The 15,917-nt window shown below is 36.7% G+C and overlaps 2 protein-coding genes across 4 annotated transcripts; one reads left to right on the forward strand and one right to left on the reverse strand.

The window, feature by feature from the left end:
* Positions 1 to 3,319: 3,319 nt before the first annotated feature.
* LOC126600065 (uncharacterized) lies at positions 3,320 to 10,988 on the reverse strand. Of its 3 annotated transcripts, none has more exons than XM_050266577.1 (11): positions 10,847 to 10,988; positions 9,370 to 9,921; positions 8,275 to 8,452; positions 7,943 to 8,171; positions 7,350 to 7,489; positions 6,815 to 7,104; positions 6,437 to 6,649; positions 5,852 to 6,334; positions 4,888 to 5,553; positions 3,910 to 4,434; positions 3,320 to 3,823 (listed from the first exon to the last, which is right to left on the reverse strand). In XM_050266577.1, the coding sequence occupies exons 2-11, from the start codon at positions 9,622 to 9,624 to the stop codon at positions 3,590 to 3,592; spliced, it is 3,213 nt and encodes a 1,070-aa protein (XP_050122534.1). In that variant the 5' UTR covers positions 9,625 to 9,921; positions 10,847 to 10,988; the 3' UTR covers positions 3,320 to 3,589. The 3 variants fall into 3 exon arrangements, with proteins under 3 accessions (XP_050122534.1, XP_050122535.1, XP_050122536.1); XM_050266578.1 differs by having other exon boundaries at positions 10,776 to 10,955; XM_050266579.1 differs by lacking the exon at positions 10,847 to 10,988 and adding an exon at positions 10,695 to 10,713.
* A 672-nt stretch (positions 10,989 to 11,660) lies between these two features.
* On the forward strand, positions 11,661 to 14,587 carry LOC126600069 (GPN-loop GTPase QQT2-like). The gene is made up of 6 exons (XM_050266588.1): positions 11,661 to 11,910; positions 12,011 to 12,171; positions 12,292 to 12,518; positions 12,897 to 13,187; positions 13,726 to 13,931; positions 14,069 to 14,587. The coding sequence occupies exons 1-6, from the start codon at positions 11,882 to 11,884 to the stop codon at positions 14,337 to 14,339; spliced, it is 1,185 nt and encodes a 394-aa protein (XP_050122545.1). The 5' UTR covers positions 11,661 to 11,881; the 3' UTR covers positions 14,340 to 14,587.
* The last annotated feature ends 1,330 nt before the right edge of the window (positions 14,588 to 15,917 follow it).

Here is a 15,917-nt window from a genome sequence, read left to right on the forward strand (position 1 = left end):
ATATACATAAATATGTCTTTTAATTCTTTTGGTGCAGAAAAAATGGAAAAGAGAACGATAAATGGGAAACAGAGGTAGTGGGATTCCAGTTGGGTGGGCAAGTAAAGGATAAAAAGATTGGGAGGAGGAGGAGATAGGGAGATAAGAAAACTAAAGGTGCTTAACTTCATCCCCAAGAAGCTTTTATTTTTTTTTTCTTGATGTGTAAGGAGCTTTTAGACCATCTAATTTCTTTTGCTTGTTATTAGGAAATACTTTTCTTTATTAAACTCAAAGATTCTGTCTCTCAAATATAAGCCCTTTACTTTTGGCCAATACCACAGACATTAGAGGCACACGCTTTTGACACATATTTACATTTATTTTGTAGGGCTTACTTTGCAATATTTTTCAACAATTCATACTGTCTACTATGAACATTGTAATGATTTTAATTTTACCTAATTTTTTGCAAGAATCATTTATGAACAACTTTAATTATTGAAATATATTATGAAATGAATTCAACAAAATATGTGTCAAAATGTGTGATAGAGGATCCTCGCCGGATCTTCCAATCACATCCGTTCATCGTACATTGTGCAGTCAGTTTGTGTCAAGTACTGTTTATATTCAATTTTAAACAAAAAAATTTACAATAATTTCTAATTGTACAATGTACGATGATCGGATGTGATTGGAGAATTTTTTGATTCTCTGGAAAATGTGTTTCCGGATCTAATATATATAAAGTAATGGACAAGCTTTTTTTTTCAAAGATGAAAAGCTTTTGTGTCACCGACCGCGGGATTTTGTCACCCCAACTACATTGTCTTGTAATGATAACTGGAAATTTGACAAAGATGACTCGTTCACACTTAGGCTATATGACTACAAGCCAATCACCCAAGCCTTTCCCACACTTCAATAAATCTAAAAGTTTGATTCCATTGAAAAGTGCTTGGTGCTCCTGACGCAGGACAACGCACAGATTCAATCTAATTGGAAGAGAAAGGTTGAAGAGGATAAATTTTTAAAGCAAATAAATGTTGATAATTAAATTATTAATTAAGTATCGATTAATATATTTAATTTTTATTTCTAAATTTGGTTAAAAATTTGGTCTTCTTAACATTATCCTAATTGGAATTATGTAAAATGTAAGATAGGCAAATCATGAGTATTTTTTAGTTGCGTAAATCTTGTAAAAACCCAAGGGTTCTAATTTTTACACACCCAATAGTTTATCAACAATGCTCAACTATCGCATTTTTCACAAAATTTTGTGAGTTAATTCATGGCTTTTGTTCAAATATGTGAAGTTTTACGAAACCATCATAAAACCTTTTATCATATTTTATGTGTGAATAATGAATTCCACATTAATAGAAGAATTAGATATTGTTAGACCGATAAAGTGGGAGCCAAAAACTCTTTGGTTGCTTAAGTTGGACTACATGTTAGAACTGAAAGCAAAAAGTAACAAGTTTTTGGTAGAGTGATAAATTTGCCTCAATATTTAAAAGATAAAGCAGAGAAAAGTCTAGACATTAACCATGTTGTCTCTTGCCCATAACAATTCCTTAGTCTTGAAGGACATACTTATCTCAAACGGGTGCTTCTATCAAATAGTGTGCATTTCTTCAATTGGAACGCGTTTAGTTTAATTTGTAGATGAAGACATTCATGATCAGGACCCAGACCACAAAGAAGATAAACATAAGTAACAAAGCATTTTGATGAAACTTGAGCTATGGAAAATTTGAAGATCATTTTGGTAATGATATCGCTGGATTCAGCAAGTGAATTTACTTCAACAGAGAAAATTTCACTTCTCACCGCCCATCCTAGAGGTCAAAGACCATGCAAATCCACCAACCTAGATTCCCAAAACCATGCAAATCCAGCAACATATGCAGAAATGCCGTTCATCAAGACCTCAACAAACTCCCTGCACCATCCATCCTAGAGTTCCAAGACCATGCAAATCCACCAACCTAGATTCCCAAAACCAAGCAAATCCAGCAACATATGCCAAATTTTTAGCATTGCCGTTCATCAAGACATCAACAAACCCCCTTGACAATACACCAAGGTTGTTACCAACCCCAAATTTAATAGCAATTGCAATCCTAATAATCACCTATTAATGCCAAAAAAAAAAAAAAAAAAAAGAACAAGCCACCTTAAATTGAGTTTTTTCTTTATGAAAATTATGAAGAAAAAAAGAAAAGCAAAAAACCTGAGAAATAAAAGTAACTAACCGTGAGTTTGCGGATACTCATTTTTAGCATTCGATGGAGCTAATGAAGATGAGATTGAAAGAATGGGATTAAGAGTAGAATGATAAGTGCATTAAGTGGGAGGTGATATTTATAGGGAAGACTTCGGAGATTTACTAATCATACTTGAATAATTAGTAATCTTATCCAGATTTTAGATGTAAAAACCCAATTGCTTCAGATTTTGATTTTTTGTTGAACACGATTTTTTGTTGAAGAGACTATATCTCATCTCTATAGATTTACTTGTCGAGTCGTTCTATTTGACTCTCTATATCTTTGTAAGTTTGCAAGTGAGAGAGCATAGTTAATTTCTAGTTTTCTCCAATATCTCAAACTAATTAAAGTCTATTTTTCATTTCTAATTCAATCATTTGTTTGACATATGAATGTGCACTATCAACATAGTCCGCAACTGCATAAAGTTTACTATCATGAAAATATGATTACTTTTTTAAGTGAAAAAATTATGATTACTTAAAAAGACATATACGTTGCATGATATATCAACAAAATTTGCATAATTACGTTTCTTTACATTCCAACAAATTTTTTATTTTTATTTCATTTATTTTGCAATATTAGTTAATGAAATGACCAAAACGTAAATAAAATCTAATTTTCATGCAATTTAGTGTAGTCCTAGCCTCCTAGAACCTCGAGTGCTAAGGTAAATGAAAATGTTAAATGCAAGAAGAACCCAAAAAACTTGGACTTGTTTCACCATGCCCCTGATGGTTGGACACCACCACAATATTGAGTGGGTACTTGTTATGTCATGAATTTTCCTAATTACTTTTTTTTCATTCTTTTTCTAATTTTGATATTTGTTTTTTTTAACTATCACATTAACCATTTTGTGAAAACTATTTGTGTATGAACTTCGTATTCTGTTTTAATATCATACTTCTAAAGGGAAGCAATACAATTTCATTATTCTAAATCCTTGCAAAAAAAAAAAAAACAAAAAAATTGAAAGAATGAACAAGTATTTCAACAATAAAACTTATATTAAATGGGATAACCGCAAAACTACTGTAAATAAAATCATGGAAAAATTAAAATAAATCATTTGAACTAAATTCTCCAATCGGAAAAATAAACTTTTACGGATTTATTGACATTATATGGTTCTAACTTCTATATTATGAACATAACTCCCTGAATTAAAAGTCTCAAGGGAGCATGAGAAGAAAACAACTGCTACTTTACGGATTTGAAGGGATGATATATGTGCAAAGCAAAGCTAAATCTATACAGTCAAACTTACAACATTGTGTTAACCCAAAATGTAAATCAAAGGAACAGGGAGATGCCTAAATTTCTACCTAATTCACCATCGGCTTCTTGACAATCTTGACACTGTCGTAGAAGCGCCTAAGCTCCTTCATAGCCTTTTCCTCGATCTGAATTGACCGAATTGGCGATGGTTGATCTACCTCCGGTTTGAACCAGCGGTTCACTCCGGAAGTATCCAGTGGCGATCCCTGACCACTTGTGACTGAGAATCCGGCGGTTTTTGTCTTTGGACTGTGGGAAACACTCTGGTGTTGCTTTCCTTGCTTTGAGACGTAAAAAGACAGGTAAGAGTTCTGTAAACTATATGCAGGAAAACATGATATACGAGAAAGATGTGCAAGTCATATACCTGCTGCATTTGGATGTCCCTAAGAGATGGCCGGGAAACAAGGGGAGGGGTTCCTGACGCAGTCCAAGGAGGTGTACATCTTTCTCCATCAGATGCCAGTGAAGTATGGGCTGAGACCAATGGTATTGGCTTGGAAGGTAAAAACGAACTCAGTCGAATCTTCCCATCGCTTCTCGCATCAGAAGGATCTTCCACGTGATTTTTGTTCCTAGTTGACCGACTCTCCTTGGTTTTGCCTTGCTCATCCTGAATCTCACGAAGGGATGCAAAACCTTTGGAAAATTTAGCCCCACCCCATGCAGGGCCTTCACTTTTCGGAGATGGTGGAGGTGGTGCAACAAACTTGGGGGCATCATCAAGAGCGCCACTCAAGAACATTGAAAGTCCACCCTTTTTATTCTTCTTCTTGGAAACTATTGGTGAAGAACGCTTGTTATTTGTTAGGTTGAAATTGTCCTTCTGAACACACAAAGCTGACTCCTGATTGGTTTGGCTTGTAGCAATCTCTTCAATCATGACATCGTCCTATCACACGTAAAATTTCAAACAATTTAGAAAATGAGATGAAATGCTCAACACATAATTTTAAAAACTTCTGTTCGCACTAAGTTGTATAAAATATTTAAAAAAAGGCAAGGATCACAAATATTTAAGAAATGCAAGTTCTAATATTGAGTGAATAGCATGGCAAGATCAAGCTAAAGGAATGTGCTAGGTGGGGTGAAGTGATAGGAAGTAATAAAGGGAAAGGTCAAATTCAAAACCTCCATCTAGAAAACGATTAATTATGAACATGTTAAACCCGTGAATCCTTATTATCAATAAACTGAAAAGATTCCCTAGCCCATTTGAAGTTGCAAACATCTCAAAAGAAAAAAAAAATCATCTCAACATGAGCTGATAAATAGATTTGTAGACAAGAACCATAATTTACTCAATCTTGAAAAGCAAATTAATTCAAGAAATTGACAAGCTCACCATATTCTTTGAGGTTTGAGAGATTTCAATATTCGAAAAACCATTTTCATGGGCTGGTTCTACTTCATTTCCCGAAAAACACGACCCTATATCCACTTGTGTTGCCATCTTTTTGTTCCTTCTCCTCTGTTTTTTTGATGGCTCAACCTTTTTGTTCCCTTTTCCATCTACCAAACCTGATGATGGTGCCCTCAACAGTGGTGCCTCAACTGGAACACCAAGCTCGGCCAGCGAGCTCTCTAAAGCTGACCTTGTTTCAAGCTTTGCAATTTGCTGGTTATCAAGAACTTGCCCCCTAGACTGTTTTGCTTCAAGCATCTCAATCTGCTGCAGCTTTTTCCACAAGGCTCGAACTTGCTTTTCAATATTTGAGTCATCTTTGGGTTGAAGAAAGGATTCTGTCCTTTGATGGATTTCACTTTTCCATATGGATTGCTCTGTATGGCCATCGCGCGTCCTTTGAACCTCAGTCTCACTATCTTCCTCTTCACTACAAATAATAGCAGGCAAAGTAGCTGTAGGAGTTGGGAGACGACGGTAACTCCATGGTTCAGATGACCTAAGGTCCAATACATTTTCAAGGTTAGCCAGAACATCTGGTGAAGCACTAGCAATAGCTTGTGAAGATACTGTAAAAATATAGTCAAGGTTGCGTATGGCAATCTCCTGCGATTAAAAAAATAGAACAGCTTCAATAACATGTAAAACAGAAAGCTACAATAAATTTCCTCACAAGTTGCAAAACCAGAACCATAAGGCAATGGCGCAGCCCAAATATCAAATGTTTTTTGGACAAATTTTAGGCAATACAAGACCTATCTGATAATTTTAGCCATCAGTAATACGCCCACCCAACCACACACACACAGACACACAGGGAGGGAGAGATTCAAATCAGGTACAATTTGAGACAGATTAAAGGTTTCATAACTTTTCCTTCATATATTGAGCAGTCAAAGAATACCTCACAGTACTTCCGCAAATCATCTGCCACAAGTGAATCGGCAATTTCAAGCAGTTGAATAGTATTTCGTGGCTCCACTAGATTATCTGCAGCCACTTTTTCACAAAGACTTTTTAAGCTTGGTGTGGGCTTTATCCCAGCATCATCATTTTGGATAGTAGGTAACAGATTATCAGACTCCATGTCATTGAACATAAGATCTTCATCAAGCTCTTCTAGCTCATCTTTGACATTTGACTTCTGCTTCTGAGGGTTATTGGAAGTAAAGGCAGGGTGATAAAGGGAGCCAATAATCAACAAGTGTGTTTCGCCTACAGAAACTGAACTAGCCCGCTTTGTACCATGTAACCGAGTTGCAACCGGTGGCTTATCCTTACCTTTCTTCCCATCCCACATGTAAACATCACCTGTAGCCGTAACTGCAGCAGTCCAGTATTTCCCTGCAGATATGTTCACCATACTTCTTCCACCCAATGAATACAGCTATACAAACAAACAAAAGAACACAGAGAAGATTAGTGCTTTGACATGCGTCGCCCAAAGGATAAGACAATCAACAACATCACTAGTTTACTAAAGTAAAACCTGCTGGCATCTGAAGTCTGGATCTGATGACACCCAATAAAATAATGCGCCATCATCTGTCAGGGCTGTGCTATGTACCATCCCTGCAGCTATAGAGACCACATGAAGCCGTTCTTTGCGATGAAACTTCAAAGTGGTAGTTCCACTCTTTTTCAAGTTTCTAGCAATTACAACACGTTTTGGCGTAACAATTCGATGACCCCAAGTGTATACCTGGCACATAAATACATACAGGATTAGGCTCAAATAAAGCAGATAGAGGAAAGTTTTCACAAGATCCCAGATAAAAGCATAGTATCTAAATGTATAGGAACTGAATACCAGAGATAGTTCTAATGTTTGAGAAGAATATGCAATTTTCAATCAGGTTAAATTTACCTCCCCATCAACTCCCAAAACAATTGTGTGATATTTTGCTGCTGCAACCCCCTTAAAAACCTTGCCTTTCAGGGATTCAACTAATCTTGGAGTGTAGTTTGATGCAGAGTTGGATGTACCATAGCCTAGCTGACCCTCCCTATTGCAACCCCATGTGAAAACTTCACCGGCATCGGAAACAATAGCAGTGTGCTTGTTGGCTGCAGCAACTTCAACAATTTTTGACCTAAGATAATTCACTCTACGAGGAGTAGGTTGGGTATCCACAGAAGTGTAGCCAAGCTGACCCTCTGCACAACATCATGTGAATAAATCAATTTTCTATAGTCCTCAATCTCAGCAATAAATTGATCACAGATGAACCATTTATTAATGCCCAAATATAAAGAAAACAAATCAATTCTCTGACAAGTTGAATTGTGAATGTAGCCATTGACAAAAGAAGACAAAATTTGTGTTTCTTTTATTATGATCAGTAAGTAATTTGAAATATCAACCCCTTTTAGTTGGCAGTATAAATCCCCATATGATTTACCTCTGTTGGATCCCCAAGTGAACACTTCCCCACCCTCCGTAGCAATAACAGTGTGATGTTTAGCTGCCGCAATTGCCTTCACCTGACGGGACCCTATACCAAAAGTCACCTGACGCGGTGTGATAACTGCAGCTTGACCGCTGAAATGCATATAATAAAATGGATCTGACTGGCGATTCACAAAAGGTATAACTAGGTAAAGCAAGGAGATTTCAACCGATTAACCATTTTTTTAGTGAAAGGTGACAAAACTCGACTTCTACTTCATACTGTGAATAAACCTACAGAAATATAGGGCTGTTTTTTCTTGCATCTCGTCTTTTTACAACTTCAAGATGAAAAGTTCCTTCGCCTTAGAAACTACATTCCTACTCAAATCATTTCTTATTTTCCATGAGGACAAGCATATTCGTGTACCCAATACCATACATGGATATATAATGGTAGGAGTATCACACACTTAAATTTAGTTATGTCAAAGCATTCAAAATTGTCCAAACAATTAGCACATTAAGAACTGTTGAGTACCTAATTTTAGATATTATATGGAAATGCTAAATCAACCAAGGTCAAAGTATCCTACATGTTTATACCTGTGTATATCAAAATCGGGGTGACCAAGTCGTCCTCCTCTTCCAAATCCCCAAGTGTAGACTTCTCCTCGAGAAGTGACTGCCACGCTATGGAACTTAGCAGCAGAAACCAATTTGATTAAAGAACCACGAAGAACATCAACCTTGCATGGTAACTTTTGTATGTGCGCATTTCCAGTTCCAAGTTGATAGTTTGCACCACTTCCCCAACTATAAACCTCTGTAGTAACTGAAGACAACAAAAGGAATCAGCTCATCTCTAAGCACAAGTAATAACAGTCTGAAAAAACATAAGATCCTCAGAAACCTTGGCAAAACACAGCGGTAGATACCAGAATTATCTCCATTTTGAAGAGCTTGCATGACAGGCCCAGATAGGAGATCGATAGGTGTTCGAAATTTAGAATCTTCTAGTGTGATAGAAGCACCAGACTGGAGAAGTATACTTGCCACTGCAAGATGACCAAAATGCAGAGCTCTGTGAAGGCTACTCCATCCAGATTCCCCATCCTGCAATAAATGATATGAATGGCCAAGCAAATCATAAAAACCAGTTTCCACATTAAATGAAAAGTATAAATGAACCCCAACCAAAACACAAAAGTATCACAAAAAATATCAGTTCATTCTGTTATATAAATGAATCATACTTTCCTGATCAAAGTGTTTGGGATAATTGGAAGTTATAGCCTTCACCACAACATAGAAGATAAAAAAATTAAAAAAAAAAACATAGAAATTCACAAACTTGTCACATGCCTTGCAGATGAGGCCAATTTGTAAATATTAATGGCTAATATTTTTGAATTGTAGTTATCGAAAAGTTGATATTTACTTCTTTGCCTTTTTTACATTGTAAAAACTTACAAACAACAACCAATCTTATCTCACTAAATGGGGTCAGCTAAATCTAGGACACCATTGCGCTTGGTTTTGCACCAAGTCTTCCGTTAGCTCCAAGTACTCCATGTCTTTTCATAAAGTCTCTTTCCAAGTCCGTTTAGATTAGCAATTTACTTGATTATATCATGGTAGTTAGATTATATCCTTGGCCTCAGTTGCTTTATTTCTCTAATAATTTGTTATTTCCTATAAAATTTCCTTAACTGCAGGTCTGATTAACTGAATTGTACGGAAGTTACAAAGTACAGCAACTCAAAAACACAATTGGCAATAAGAACTTTAATATAATATAGCAATAACATTACAACTGAATTGTATGGAAGTTTATCGCTGATAGTTACTTTAACAACAACTTCAGTCCTAAATTTCAGGAAAGGTCGCTAAATTTCAACTTTTACAGGTGCATGAGTGAAGTAATGATAAATAAATAAATAAATAATAATCATATAAAACAAACAGCTTAATAACCACTAGCAACAACATAAAAGCATTCATGTCACTAAAAGATCGGTAAAGCAACAAACCCTAGCATCAGGGTCAGCACCAGCAGCAAGAAGCGTCCTGACAATGGGAAGGTGATTTCTCCATGTTGCAATATGAAGAGGAGTGAGACCAAAAATATTTCTTGAATTTATATCACCACCACTCTTCTTCAGTAAACCTAGTGCTGAATCCACATCAGCCAATGATCCTTCTCGCACAACAATGCACAGATCTTTCTGGGTTCCAGTCGACAGAAATTTGCGAGCAGGCTTTTGTCCTTGAGGCGAGGCTTCCATTAGTCTAAAAAGCAAGGCTGAATGCCACTACGTAACGATTAATATGTTGTCACTGCCACTTAATGACCAACCAACCATGGAGGTGTTGAGGTTGGTGTCGTCTAATCCATGTTCCAGTTGATTTCCAATCTAATATCTAGAAATCCAAGTAGCTAAATCATCATCAACGTCCTTGTGCTGAACACAATCCCCTCACGGGACCCAATCTCCGCTCCTCCGACAAACAGAGATATTCAATAGACAAGAGACTGTATTTCAGTTACTCTGACAGTACAATATACCCTTCACGCCGACCAACTGAAACAAATTTAAAACAACATTAACAACTAAACCAATTGCACGGATTGCCAAAAAGGGTTTTTTTATCTGTCATACAGTTACACCCTGAATGACTGCCAATTCCATCTTAAAAAATGCTAGAAACAAAAGTAAAATTCTACCCCGCGGTATGTAGATTCTTTTTTTTCACAGATTGGCAATTAATGGTAAGATCACTGTATCAGCGCTTACATGAACCACATTGCTCATCTACTTTCAGTATAAAATATAATCCATCTATACAAGATTTGTTCTTTCTATGAAATGAAATCTCAGACAAAAAAAACTGAGACCTACTTCTCATCAGTTGGCTAATAGTCCAATGACAAACCGAAAGATATGATTTTCGAACAAATCCCCGAATCACCCAATCGACTCAAAACGCAAACTTTAACACCCAATCGACTCAAAATTCCAACTTCAATACCCAATCGACCCAAAATGCAAACTTTAACACAAAATTGGCTCCCCCAAATGTACGGATCAAGTTATAATTTTCAAAACCCACATAAAAGTTCAAATAAAAGAAAAATCATATGAATTTGAAGAGTGCCAATCAAACCAAATCGTGCCCACCACCAGAAAAAGGATTTCATAGAAGAAAATGAGCACGAAACTAACACTACTAGAATGGCAAGAACAGAAACGGGAACCCAAAACACACCGAGATACCAGAAAACAATCAATACCCATTTTCCAGAAACTAAAATAAATCACAAAAACAGAGATAATAAGCCCAGCAATTAACTCACCAACTCAACTGGATCGCATCAAAATTCCAACATAAATCGTTAAAATTTACCCAAGAAAATAATAATACGAAAATAAATCACCTGTTTTCCTCTGGAGGGAGAGAGAGAGAGAGAGAGAGAGAGAGAGAGAGAGAATTTAGAGGAGCTGTTACCGTGTTGCTGTTGCGTTCTGTTCTGTGAATCGAAACGGAGAATATCCTGAAAGGCATAAACGCATCAACGCTTCAGACAGAGAGGAGAGAACCGAATCTTTAAACTAGAAGGGCATTTTGGGAATTAGAATAGTTGGGTGAGGAAAAATGTGGTTGTACTTTAGAGTTGACGGAGATGGCGTTGGCGTGCGTGCGCGCGCGCGAGAGGTGGGCGGTCTGATCAGCTCTATTCGGTTCGGTGAAGTCTCTCTCCCCGTTTGACACGGGCTTGCTCTTTAAGCCTTACGTGTTCCCTTTTCATTTTTTTGGTAAATCTCTAGGTGATGTTAGTAAGAGAATATTTACTGTATTCGCATACAGCGGTACATCATATATCATTATTATATATATAGAAAAGAAAAAATTTTATTTTTCAAATGTTTTTTACTTGTATAAAAACATAAGATATTAAAATGTGTCATCTCGTGTTTTAAGCACATTGCAATATCCGTTCTGAAATCTTCCACTCACGAATGTTATTAATTGATTTCTCGTTCGTCATCCATATGTACTTAACCGGAAAAATTATTTTTGTATTTCAGATGATACATTTTTTTAACTAATTTTTTTTAAAAAATAATGAAGTGGTACACGCATAGTAAAACATGAGTTCGGGTGGTAAATTATCAAAAAATTATTGGGTGGTAAATTATCAAAATTTTACTACTTCGGACTTCAGAAGGGCGTTTGTGCAACTCTGGCAAATAATTTCGAGCCCCTACGACGTCGTACAGAATAATAAAATACGTAGGGTTTCAGAATTTGCGTGAAATACGGGTGAAAAAGTTCCCAAATTTCAAGACTTTTCACTCCATTTCAGCCGATAAATCCCTGAACCTCCCATAAACCCCACAGTTCCGCCGGAGCTCACAGCGTCGCAGCTCTACTTCCGACCATCAGAGAAACCCAGCAACTCTCCTTCACCCAATAGAAATTCATTCCGATTCCCAGAAAATCAATATCAAATTGCGGGAAGGAAGTGGCACGCCAGCTCCCATGGACTCGGAAAACTCATCCGCCGTTAAGTTACTCTCTCTCTCACTTTCTCTCATTCGCGCACTAGGGTTTTGTTTGTCAAGTTCTTAGCTTTATTGGTTTTTTGCTTGAATTTTGATTAAGCTTTAGTGTGTTTGATTTTGCTCAGAAGAATGAGGGGAGAGAAGATGAGGAGCTTACTAACTCAATGAAGAAACTACGATTTGAGGAATCATCATCCGGTTCAGGGCAGGCATCAGTGTCTAACTTCAAGAGAAAACCGGTTATTGTAATCGTTGTCGGCATGGCAGGTAACTTCATTGAATTAGGTTGTTTTACTTGATTCATTTTGGTTCCTAGTTTGGTGAATAATTGTGTTATTATGTGACTACTCGTTCAAGCGATTGAAATGTGTTGTGTGTTTTGATTAGGAAGCGGTAAGACAACCTTTATGCATCGGTTGGTTTCGCACACACATGAATCCAACATTCGTGGATACGTGATGAATCTCGACCCAGCTGTGATGACTCTCCCGTTTGGTGCGAACATTGACATACGGGATACTGTTCGGTACAAGGAGGTGATGAAACAGTTCAATCTTGGACCAAATGGTGGGATTTTGACTTCACTCAACTTGTTTGCTACCAAGTTTGATGAGGTACTTGCTTTTGAATCTTTGCCTCAAGTCATTTTGTTCACTTGAGCGTTTGGAACGCACCGTAAATGGGATATGGCGCCCTTTTTTTTTACTATCAACTCATCTTCATAAGCATTCGGAAGAGTTTTGTATCACATGCATAGTACGTCAGATTGTAATTTTGGTGATTTCATTCAATAACTTTGTATAATGTATTGCATCGTTGGGCTGAGTACTGGTTCTACTTGTTCAATTTGTTTCCAAGTACATGGCGATTTTGGTTGGATCTATATGACTAAGTTCTTAAGTGGTTTTTGTATCTCATGCTTTGTCTTATTTGCTTCATTCTTTTTTCTCATTTATTAAGAATGAAATTATCATCATGATCTTTAATTTCAGGTTGTCTCAGTCATTGAAAAGCGAGCGGATCAGCTTGATTATGTTCTTGTGGATACTCCTGGTCAGATTGAGATATTCACTTGGTCTGCTTCTGGTGCTATCATCACAGAAGCATTTGCTTCAACGTTTCCCACTGTAATCGCTTATGTGGTAGATACGCCTCGTTCAGCTAGCCCTGTCACTTTTATGAGCAATATGCTGTATGCTTGTAGTATTCTTTACAAGACAAGGCTGCCCCTTGTGTTGGCATTCAACAAAATTGACGTTGCTCAACATCAATTTGCTTTGGAGGTATGTTTTGCAGTTGCAGTTGTGTGTGAATGCAGGCAGGAGATAGCATGCAGACATAGACTGATTAGACATATACATAAGCACCTTAATGACATACTCACATCGTTGAAGTGCTTGAGTATGGTGGATCTGCAAGCTGTTAGGGTAAACCATAAATTAAGCCAGCTGCCCACTATATAAGCAGTAGATGGTTTCAGGAATATATTGCTCGGCCCTAGTGGTAGAATCTGTTACAAACTCAGGTGGTTTATAGTTATTCAAGTTTAATATTAAACGAATGTATAGATTGTGGAACAACGCTTTTAGGGGGCATTCTGTCATGCAAAACTCAGTAGTGACAGGGAGCAGAGCATAAAACAATCTCTGGTATTATATTATGCCATTTTTCTTGTAGAATAGCTCTGTTCAACCTTGTTATGATTCAAGTGTTGGAATACCATTTTAATATGCCCGCGATTTTAGTAGCTGGATGGAAATAATTGAAAATTTATATGGAAGAATTGTAGTTCCAGTCCTGAAAACTGCTGTGTTCATACAGTGGATGGAGGATTTTGAGACATTTCAAGCAGCAGTGAGTGCAGATAGTTCATACTCTTCAAATTTGGCTCAGAGCCTCTCCCTTGTGTTGGATGAATTCTATAAGAACTTGCAGTCTGTTGGAGTGTCTGCGGTTAGTGGTGCTGGAATGAAGGATTTCTTTAACGCCATTGAAGCAAGTGCTGACGAGTACATGGAAACCTATAAGTAATGCATGAACTTCACGAACCTACCTTCACTTTATGCTACAATGCCACAGTGGGAATATGTTTATGATATAGGTCAAAATTATGTATATATTTGATTTAGTTTTCATAATTAGGCGCTTCTTATTGTTTGTGTAGGGCTGATATGGACAAGAGACGGGCAGAGAAGCAACGATTAGAGGAGGAACACAGAAAGGAGAACATGGAGAAGTTGAGGAAGGATATGGAGAAATCCAGGGGAGAAACTGTGGTCTTGAGCACTGGTTTGAAGGACAAAGATGAGAGGGGTAATGCCATGATGGATGAGGATGAGGAAGATGAAGTCGAAGAGGAAGATGAGGTTTTTTCTGAAGACGAGGAAGGTATAGATGAAGATGAAGACGAAGAGTTTGGCAGGTTCTCGTTTTAGTGATGTTTCGTTGCTGGCAGATGTTATTTGGATTGTAAGTATTAACTCACTAGTTGGTAGTTACCAAGGGAATTGATGGTATGACTTGGGGTGGACGTTGGTTGAGTATTTTCATCAATTTGTTTGGATGTAAACTTTGTTGATGAAAATGCAATGAAGTTGGTTGTACAATGCATGTATAATCCACCTAACTATTTCGCTACGATAATCATGATTATAATTTTAACGAGTTTAATTTCTTGAAAGAACCACTGATCATTTCCTCTTATTACCTTAAAAAAAAGTTAATTAGCTCCCTTTCCTTATTCCAATTGCGTAGTTAACTTCATCGCACACATCACAAATGGTTATCTCCATTTTAACGAGTTTAAAAATGGAATTAGCTATGTCTTTGGCTCCGCCATGCTATGCATCACTTGTTGGTGTTAACTCCATTTGTACCCACATCGATTATTTGTTGTGACAAACTGCGACTGTCTTTGCATCTATGTATTACTAAGGAGAGCAAGGGGTTTGTAGCTAGCGTTTGAGAGCATATACTTTTGCAGCCAGTCTTGTATATACCAAAAAGTCTTAAGGAGGAAGTTTAGAAATAGAGCCTGTATTTAACGGACATACATGCTTAGGATTGCAAATACGTACACATTGGAAATAATGACTTGTTTTAAAGAAATGCAAAGACATAAATTAAGCAAGATACAAAGGTTAAGATGCTAGACAAACTAAAGAACATTCTCGATTTTTGTAAATCGACCAAGCCTACAAGAAACCTGTAAATGATCAACACTTCAAGGAATAAGGAAAGGTCATATGAAATTTTGGAAAACTACTCTGTACCATAAAATGTCCGCGCTATATATATATATATTTCCTTCGTAACATGTTTTTGTAATAATAAACTAGCAGAAAGTTTATGTGTGTGAGCAACTGTCCACCTTCTTCCACGTTCTCCTCAAGCGCAAATGTTTCAGTTCATTCAAACTATCCAAAAAACATCATGATTTCACTTACCTTACCTATATGAAAAAATGATGGTGGGACAATTTCTCTTAATAAGTGCATATTTTTATCTTATGTAAATATTTTGATATAAAATTACTATTTTGCCCTCCTTATGTAAATATTGTGTATCAAAAGTAAGGGGAAAATAGGAAAAAAAGGGAAAATGTTCAAAAGATACAAAATTACTATTTTGCCCTCATCATGTCAACATTGTGGATTCAAAAGTGAGGGCAAAATTGAAAGAAAAGAGGGCAAAAAGTTGACAAACCCTCTTCTTTTAAGGGGTGTGCTATCCTCACACCCCATTCTACTTCTCACACACCCCTTGATAATTTATGTTCGTTGATCTTCTTCAATTCATCCGATCCGATAGCCAAAAATTAAAAAGGTGTGTGAGAAGTAAAATGGGGTGTGTGGATATCACACCCCTCTCTTAATAGAATATAGATATTATAATTATATAGCTAGTAATATATATTAAAAATTAGGTAACTTAATTGTTCAAAACAAAACGGAAGGATAAATTTCTTATCATAAATCAAGAGTAAAAGCATATAAAGGCAACAATAATAAGAT

The sequence above is a fragment of the Malus sylvestris genome, chromosome 14, assembly GCF_916048215.2.
Source record: "Malus sylvestris chromosome 14, drMalSylv7.2, whole genome shotgun sequence".
In the NCBI taxonomy this organism is placed as follows: Eukaryota; Viridiplantae; Streptophyta; class Magnoliopsida; order Rosales; family Rosaceae; genus Malus; species Malus sylvestris.

What these genes read in the sequence shown, in the direction of transcription:
- LOC126600065 (XM_050266577.1), bottom strand. Translation starts at nt 9,624, where the DNA reads ATGGAAGCCTCGCCTCAAGGACAAAAGCCTGCTCGCAAATTTCTGTCG. An exon ending in TCAAAATGGAGATAATTCTG is followed by an intron (nt 8,172 to 8,274) that starts GTATCTACCGCT and finishes TGTTGTCTTCAG; the next exon opens with TTACTACAGAGGTTTATAGT. An exon ending in CCCGATTTTGATATACACAG is followed by an intron (nt 7,490 to 7,942) that starts GTATAAACATGT and finishes TATGCATTTCAG; the next exon opens with CGGTCAAGCTGCAGTTATCA.
- LOC126600069 (XM_050266588.1), top strand. Translation starts at nt 11,882, where the DNA reads ATGGACTCGGAAAACTCATCCGCCGTTAA. An exon ending in GAAAACTCATCCGCCGTTAA is followed by an intron (nt 11,911 to 12,010) that starts GTTACTCTCTCT and finishes ATTAAGCTTTAG; the next exon opens with TGTGTTTGATTTTGCTCAGA. An exon ending in AATCGTTGTCGGCATGGCAG is followed by an intron (nt 12,172 to 12,291) that starts GTAACTTCATTG and finishes TGTTTTGATTAG; the next exon opens with GAAGCGGTAAGACAACCTTT.